Source organism: Thunnus albacares, chromosome 17, assembly GCF_914725855.1.
Source record: "Thunnus albacares chromosome 17, fThuAlb1.1, whole genome shotgun sequence".
Lineage (NCBI taxonomy): Eukaryota > Metazoa > Chordata > Actinopteri > Scombriformes > Scombridae > Thunnus > Thunnus albacares.
The window spans coordinates 23,492,592-23,500,977 of NC_058122.1; the positions used below are offsets into that span (position 1 = coordinate 23,492,592).

At 39.6% G+C, this 8,386-nt stretch overlaps 1 protein-coding gene across 1 annotated transcript in view; it reads left to right on the forward strand.

The window, feature by feature from the left end:
* ngfra (nerve growth factor receptor a (TNFR superfamily, member 16)) overlaps positions 1-6,918 on the forward strand; it is a 31,317-nt gene extending 24,399 nt beyond the window's left edge. The window contains exon 6 of the mRNA XM_044332504.1: positions 3,236-6,918. Coding sequence (XP_044188439.1) covers positions 3,236-3,288 — 53 coding nt within the window. The 3' untranslated portion in view covers positions 3,289-6,918. The remainder of the gene's footprint in view (positions 1-3,235) is intronic.
* The last annotated feature ends 1,468 nt before the right edge of the window (positions 6,919-8,386 follow it).

Consider the following 8,386-nt stretch of genomic DNA (forward strand, 5'->3'; position numbering starts at 1 on the left):
GGCAGACAGTCCAGAGAATAAGTAACTCATATTGTTATTCATTAGTATAAAGAGTAAAATCAGGAGTTTTATCTGAATGCCACGAGGGAATGATAAATATAAAATGATAAATATAAATAAGCCTTATTGAAAACCCTGAGGGAGATGGGTCTTTACAGCACTACAGTCAACTGCTGTCGAGGGGTTGCAGTATAGTTTCAGTTAATGTTTGTGACTGAGGGACACATTAGCTCTCAGTCTGTAACATTATACAGCTTCAAGTTACAGTAATAATGTAGCTGAGTTACTGTATATAATGAATTACTAATGCAGTTTCAGTAAAATGAGGATGGGTGACTCATAATTGATTGTCATCCTCTCACAGTAGGAAGTTTTGCCAGAATTTGAAGTTTTATGGTTAGAGTCATAATTTTACCAAGAAGAAGGACAACGACATTAGACATAATCAATGTTTGTTCTCCTTGTTCATTTACAGGTAAAGTAATGGATATTTTACCTTGATTTTTTGCTTAAATGCATTACTGCACAGCTCCAAAAAAAGTTCCAGGAACTATGAAACCATAGGAACTAAACTCAGATTAAGATCTAAAGGTCCCATTTGTGATTCTGCCTCTACTGAAGAACCGTGAATATTAGGCAAAGTATCAATAACAGATTCAAAACGATGGCGGTGTTTTAGGCACAAAACAACACAATGACTCTGTTGTTATCTGACTCTGATGGTTGAGTCTGAGGTAGAAAGTGAGGCTCCAGTTCGTAGCATTTCTTGTTGGAAAGTCACAAATCTCAGTCAAAAGTAGAACGTCCCGATCATGTTTATTTCTCTTATTCATTAAGGGATCAGGGATAGTTTGGATTTTCTTCTCCAAACTGGGCACAGGCCAACCCAAATCAACAGTAGGTAATACACTGACTATGGATAAGTATCCCTTTGAGAATTTTCCTTGGCCAAGTCTGATCTAATAGTTATTTTATTGTTATTTTCTGTTTTGCTTCAGTTTTTCCTCTACAAAATAAAGCTGTGTGGTGTATACTTCAGCAACCCACATCAAAACAATTTAATCAATTTATTATATTTGACAGCACAGCAGAATACCTCTGTTTTAAGACAATATAACCTGCTCACAGGTTTCCTTTCATAGTTTTCTATAATATTTTGTTCAGTGTTCTTCTGCCCTCGATACGCATGTAGATTCACAGCTATGCAGCGAGCTAAACTCACTCCCAATAAAACCTGAGTTTGCCTTTGAAGTTTTTACTGGAAACAATGGAAAAACTGTGAAAACTGTATTGGACAACAACTTTAATGATAGTGATTAGCACCCTCAAGAGTAAAAAAAACATAACAATGACTCCCTTATTCACACACTTATATAACAGACACTCACTAATTTACTCTGTGAACAGTAAATGTAACTGACGGCTGTAGAGACGCACAATGGTGATTATAAAATGTAGTGAACTGCGTTGTGGGTTTGTTAGCAGAAAGTAGTGCACAGTACATGTCAAGGAAACTACTTTTTTTGTTTCACTGTGAAATTTTTGAGGGCACCATATAGTGGACATGTAAAATAAAATGGCGGACAGTAAATATAGTGCATTGCATAGTAAATAAGAAATGATTTCACATGCAGCCTTGGAGTGTTGCATTGAGGAATACATTAGACAGCTGACAGTAAACAGATATCAGAAAAACTAAATTACAAAATTAATTAATACAGAATCAACAAGGAGGAGCCCTCTCCTGCCTAACAAACAGGCGGCCTTAACATGTCTGTGCCTGGGGCTCCATTGACTCAATCCATCCATAGATTTTGGATTTTAAATGGAAAAGAAATAACATAATTTGTTTTATGAACTACTTCCCCCAGAGAGTGATAAGTAGCAATAAAAGTGATATTGCCAAAAAAGAAAAGCAAGTAATTCAGTTTTTTTTTTTTTTTTTTAATTAGTGCAACAATCGCAATGTCTGTTAACTTTTCACTGGGAGCTCTTGTGTTTACAATGAAGCCATCTCAAATTCAATCTCAATCAGCAAATTAAAAAAGCTTTACTGTGGCTTAGGGTCCAATCAGGATTGCCTGAATGTGCTGATTAAATAAAAAAAAAGAAGAAGAAAGAAGAAGTCGGTAACAAAGCTTCGCTGTGATTGTGAGTTCACATTTCAGAGCAGATTGAATTGGTTCAGTGAAAGACAGCAGGTATTGATTCTTGGAATGAGGTTGGACTCTATAAAACATCGGATAGCCATGTGGCTATTATTATCACCGGTGCCTCTAAAATGAGGTGCAATGCCTGTTCAGAAATGATTGTGTTGAGCTAAAAGTGCAGGTGCAAGCCACTGTGCGTATGCCTGCACGTGTTGCAGATGGCTGTGCTGTGTCTCTGCTCTGTGTCACTGAATATGACTGTAGAGCGTCTGTCTAAACAGGAAGAGAGACAGAAGAGTGCTATGGACTGTTGCCTTCACTGGATAGAATCAGCGTGAGAGGAAGCAGAGAGGAAGGGTGTACGTAGCAATTTCAGTGCAGTTATAAGAGCACTGTGTGTGGAAAAAGATTTGCAGGGATTGAAAGAATGAAAACAAAAGGAAGGTATGACGTTATAAGGAAGTCGACAAAAGAAACCCTCTCTTCTAAAGCTTTAAAATAAACCCTCTTGTACCACACTCCCCTGGCACAAGGATGCATTGATAAAGACGAGAAAACACCCACCGGACTCGGAGGTCCTCTCAGAAACGCCTCTGCATTCCCGAGCCGTTTCCATGGCTTCCCTCAATTGACAACAGGTTAAGAGGTTTGTGGGAAAAGAGAGCATTTGTCTCCCATCCTCGTCCTGCTAATGACTCCAGGTTTGGATGAGTGAGTGACACCACAGGGCCCCCTGCAGGGAGGAATGCGATGCTCGAGGGATTTAAGAGTTTTTCCATGCAGGGAGACTTGCATACAGTATGTTGGTAATTTGTTGGATAGCTGGTAAGCTAAAATCTTTGTGGGGAGGAAATTAAATGGAAAACACTCAAGGTGCCCTTAATCAGAGGATTTAGTAACGAGGGACTGCTCAGTGGGAAACACAAGAAGACAAGTGTCGGTACAAGTGAGAATATGTATAATTGTGTGAATAAGAAAGAAAGGTTTTTGTTAATAAATGCAAACTATTTAATTATCACCACAAATCACCTGTGTGTCTTCTTCCCAGAGCCTGACATATTTCTCCTTTTACCTTGTCTCTGCAGTGGTGAGGGTGGACGGCGGTTCCCAGCCCGACTCTCTTCCCCCTGAAGTCTGAGGAAGAGAAGGGAGGAAGAGGAGGTGTCAGAGCTGAAGACAGGGAGAGAAGAGAGCGGGGACCTGAATTGTGGTCCAGAAAGAAAGCAGGGGGTCCATACAGGAAAGAAAAACTGACTCTGATTCATATCTGAATTGGCCACAGAGGAGAAAGACTTGACTTGGATGGACCTCCCAGCACCTTTGGGCCACAGACTGATTCTTCATCCCTGCATACAGAGTCCAACTCTATCTGTCAGTGTGCCTGGACTAGACCTCTACGGCAATATCAACCACTATCTGTATCAATGTCACTTCAGCTGCAGATACATAATCGTAGATATGCCAGTGCATCTCGTATTAACTGAATATTCCAGTATCTAATGTTGACATATGACATAATTCTCACTAACTTAGCATCCTCTGCCCCCTTTCTCCGTTTTCCCTCTAATTCCATCAACGTTAACCATGAAACATATGTGTCTGAAAGGTAAATTGGCAGAAAGCTCCTCCATTATCTTTTCTCTGCACATCAAAAAAAAAAAAAAGGCAGCAGCAACCTTTCCCTCTCACATCTTCCTCTCTGGTGTCCCACTCTCAGATAATCTTCTGTCTCTCTCTATAGGATTCGCTCTATTAGACCCCCGCCGTTATCTGCGATACAAAACGCAGCGGGGGAGCAGTGAGTCATTCCCAACTTCTTCTGAAGTTTCTTGTTCTTTTTATCATTTACCACGGACGCATTTCATGGCGTGTTGTCTTGCAAAAGGTTTGCATCATTGTTTGAGATTGGCTGCACCGGCTGATGCAAGTGACTCATATATGAGAAGAAAGGTCAATTATTGTCTAGTCCAGTCGCTCATCAACTGTTTCTCCTCAGCGATATGCTCCTTCCTCAGTCTCTACCGTACATCCCCCCTCGCTGACATAAACCCCTTCACAACGCCTCTGGGGATTGTGTTTCAGTAATTTCATGCTTATAATGTTACACACCCAAGTGTTTGTCTACTGGTTTGGGGTGCTTTACTTTTCATTTTGTGGTTTAAGTTATAGGGCTGATTCAGCATGGTGCCTCCACGGTTCTCTCCGGAGCCTGGGAGTGCAACATGAGAGAAATATCTCTGGACTGTGGAGCTCTGCTGACTCACCGCGATGAGTAGACACGTCTGAGAGGATGCAAAGCAGTCCGGTGAGCAAAAAAAAAAAAAAAAAAAAAAGGAGCTGTGACGTCATTGGTGATCTAGCAGACAGTGCTGCTCATTAAACAGACACTGTAATGATTCAGGACTAAAAAAAAGAAAAAATAGCAACAAGGAATCCCATCTGTCATTCTTTACACTTGCTGAGTGGAAAATCGGGACACCCCTCTGAGGCAAAGTCTCTTTTCACTATCCCCACCACCGCCACTAGCATCATCTTCACCTACTCGCTCTTATACAGCTCTGTCTGCGTGATAGAGCCTGATAAACAGCGGCCGGGGTGATAATGCATCGTCGGCGGCACTCGCGTCAACACAGGGCCCATTAGAGAGACATCCTGACAGGCAGGTAGTAATTACCTCAGGGTTTCAGCTTCATTTACCCTCTGCTCCACTCCACTCAGCAGCCTCTCATCGGGATTAATGCTTTGGACAGCAAAAGGGGGGGACACGGCCCTCTTTGAAGCGCCAACGTGACATTACAGATCCCTTATCCAAGTTTGCGGGCGCTGACATTTACTATATTGCCATGGTGATATAAAAGCACTTAGTCCGGGCTCACTTCTAAGGCTGGGTGGCACCTTTTATCACACTGGATCACTTTTATGTTACCCCCCCCCCCCCCCCCTCCTCACTCCCTCCCACTTCCGCTGCTCGCAGTAACTGTAAAAGCAGCTGACATAAATATCTTGTAAAAGAAGTGAGCTTGACTGCACCGCTTTAGTGTTCATTCCTAAAGGGGCATGTATTTCCTCAGTGTCCCTCCTGTATGATGATAAGAATTTCAACAAATCCGTAGAGGATTTCTGTAAACAATCTGTTGATGTATGATACAGTAAGGAGGTCGGAAGGTACAGATATAAAGCAGCTATGTTGAAAAACGAAAACGGTACAAAGATAGGTGTTGATGAAAATATTTGCAAATTCCAATATGATTCAGAAATGAATCAATTTTAAGGCGACATAAGATATAGTCAGCAGAGCATGTACAGTTTAGCGAGCAGTGGATAAGATAAGAAGAAGACAGAGAGTGAGTCATTATATCCTGTGTGATGCTGCATGGATCCGTCACCAACATCTCAAGACGATTAAACTTTGTGGTCTCCTCACGTGTGATTCATTCTGTATCACTGCAGCGATATGAAGGGAAACAAATAAAACTCTGCCGTGTTTTTGCTCACAACTCCTCAGTTGACGTGTGCATGTGGTGTGGACATGTGACCACACACACACACACACACAGAGCGACAGTGTATGATTCGCTCCTCTATTGAGTGAGTGGGTATGATTCATCCCGATCCTGACTATGGCAGTGACGCTGCTACAGTACAGTATGAGTGACCAGAGTGTTGATTTAAAGAATAATAAAAAAAAAAAAATCATACTCCTCAACTCTGTCACCCCCTGAGGCCCAATCAGCGCTCCAGCAGCGCACCCATCTACCCTGAACCAGCTTATTGTCTTTCTGCAGCAGCTTGTGAAGTGAGACACACATTTTAAAGAATGTACAACCCGATTATAAACAGAAATATGCAAGACACATTCAAGGATAAGGTTTAAGTTTGCCCTCATTCTGTTGTTGTAAATTGCTTTTGTCTTTCCATTTTCCTGTTTGGTTATCTTATGAATAGTATTACACTTTTGGAATCAGTATTTTTTCTAACTGATATGTTATTTTGCAGCACTTATTAGATGTAATATGAATGCACTCAAAGAGTGTACCACAGTTCAAGTGCCTGTGTACAGTGTCAGGTGTCTTTAAGTTCAGAACTTGACATTTTTGTTGCATTTTTTTCCCCACTTATTTTATTATTTTATGTGCATTTTTATATATATTTTTAGAGCTAATGAAGGTTTTTAGTAAACAAAGGTCAGACATGTAGATGAACCTCGGAGACTCAAACAAACTGTATAAACCTGGCACCAATATAGAGAGACTTACAGTACAAACAGGTTGCCACCATACTCTATGTTAACATGCTATAAAATACCGGCAACTAAAGGCTCATGTAGCACTACAAAATCATATACAGGTACATGTCACCTGAGACTTCTACTCTAAATCTCACATATGCTATTAGTCAATAGAAATCAGCTCTATTGTGCAGGGGTTTTGCATGTATGGTAAGTTTCATCATGTACCTCCATTTCAGAGGTAACAGGACATGTACAATAGTAATCTGCCATAACATGAACTCTGTGGGGAGGTTCACTGTGATTCTCTGTCATAGCATTATTACATACCTGAGAGAGATAGTTCAGGACCTGCTCCCGAAAAAGCTGAATGTCAACTGTACTTACCTACTAATGTAAAATGCATTGTGTAAATGTGAATTTCTTAGAGTTGATACAAGATACAAAAGTACACTATAAAATGTAAAAAAAAAAAAAAAGACAAAAATGTGTGCAAATGAAATGAACATCTATAATACAATAAACAGAGATGTCATTGCATTATGTCTCCAGTTTGTGTTATCTTTAATGTGCAGAGAATTATGATTTTAACCGTAATTCAATAATCAATCAATCAATCAATCAGTGTGGGGTGAATTTGTGGAATGGGTTAGAGGAAGAAGTTAAAGAAAGCAGAAGTGTAAATATATTCAAAAAGAGGCACAAAAAATGTTGTTTTTGAGCGTTACAGGGATGAAGAGGGGGCTTTGCTTCTCTCATGACTTTGACAGTCATGGTGGATACGGTTATTGTTGTTTTGTTGTTGATCATCAGATAAATGTATTCGGATGTGTGATAAACACTATATATATATATATATATATATATATATATATATATATATATATATACACACACATTATATTATGCAGTTTATGAACTGAACATTAGAGACAGAGCAGGAAATCATAAGTATTAACTTCCTCCTGCTCCTTTTCAAACGTGGTATTTTTGGTTCATTTACTGAGAGTTTGTTGCTTATCTTAAATTTTATTGTTTATTATTGTTTATCTTTTATTCTTTTATACATGTTTCAAAATAAAGTTGATGAATGAAATCAAATCAGGTTTCCGATCGACACATGACATCAGGGTTATAAAAACCTCAGTGAGCTTGTATCATGATAGATAAACATTTTAAGTTATTCAAATTATTCCCAAAGTGCAGACGTCAAAATGAAATCTCCAGTCTGTAGGAAATATCCAGATTCAGTTGCAGAGGTATAAGAAAATCTGTATTAGTTTTTTTCCCCCCTCTTTGCAAAAAAAACACCCAAAAGTATTTGTGCATGTGAGCTCAAGCAAATGAAAATAAAATGCTGCCACCAGAGAGAACAGAGTGGCAGACCAGCAGCCAAAGCACAGTGAAAAAACTAGAAAATGCAATTTCTGATGAAATTGCCTGTGATTGCTGAAAGCTGTAATAGATTGCGTTGCATTACTGGAAGCTGAACGGTATTGAAATTCTAACAAGACTAATGTTGCCTGCAGGTGGGATCGGTGCTCAATCAGAGGATTGGGAGCACCTGCGTGTCTCACCTTTAACTCTACTGAGTGCTGCTCTGAAACAGGCATTGAACTCACAACCTCAGGGAATAAGCTTAAAACATTGGACTATATGGGTATACTACTCTTTGAAGGCAGAAGATGACTTTTTTTTCATGAGAAATGGATTCTCCTCTTTTAAGGTGGCTCTTATGACTCATATGTCTAACATGTAACACAGCAAACAGTAAGCGAGTTCATATTTTCATATTTACACTTTTAATTGCATAAAAACTAAGGCTCTGACATTCTTATCGTATTAAAGGGCGCTGGAGTTGTATTGCATGATGGTATATAAACAAAGGTCCAAAAAACATATGGAGTGTGGAATAAGAAGAAGAAGAAGAAGTAGTAGAGTAATATAGAGTGAGAAGAACCAATAAAGAGTGAGGAGAAGTGAGCAATCGCACAATTAAGACCATATG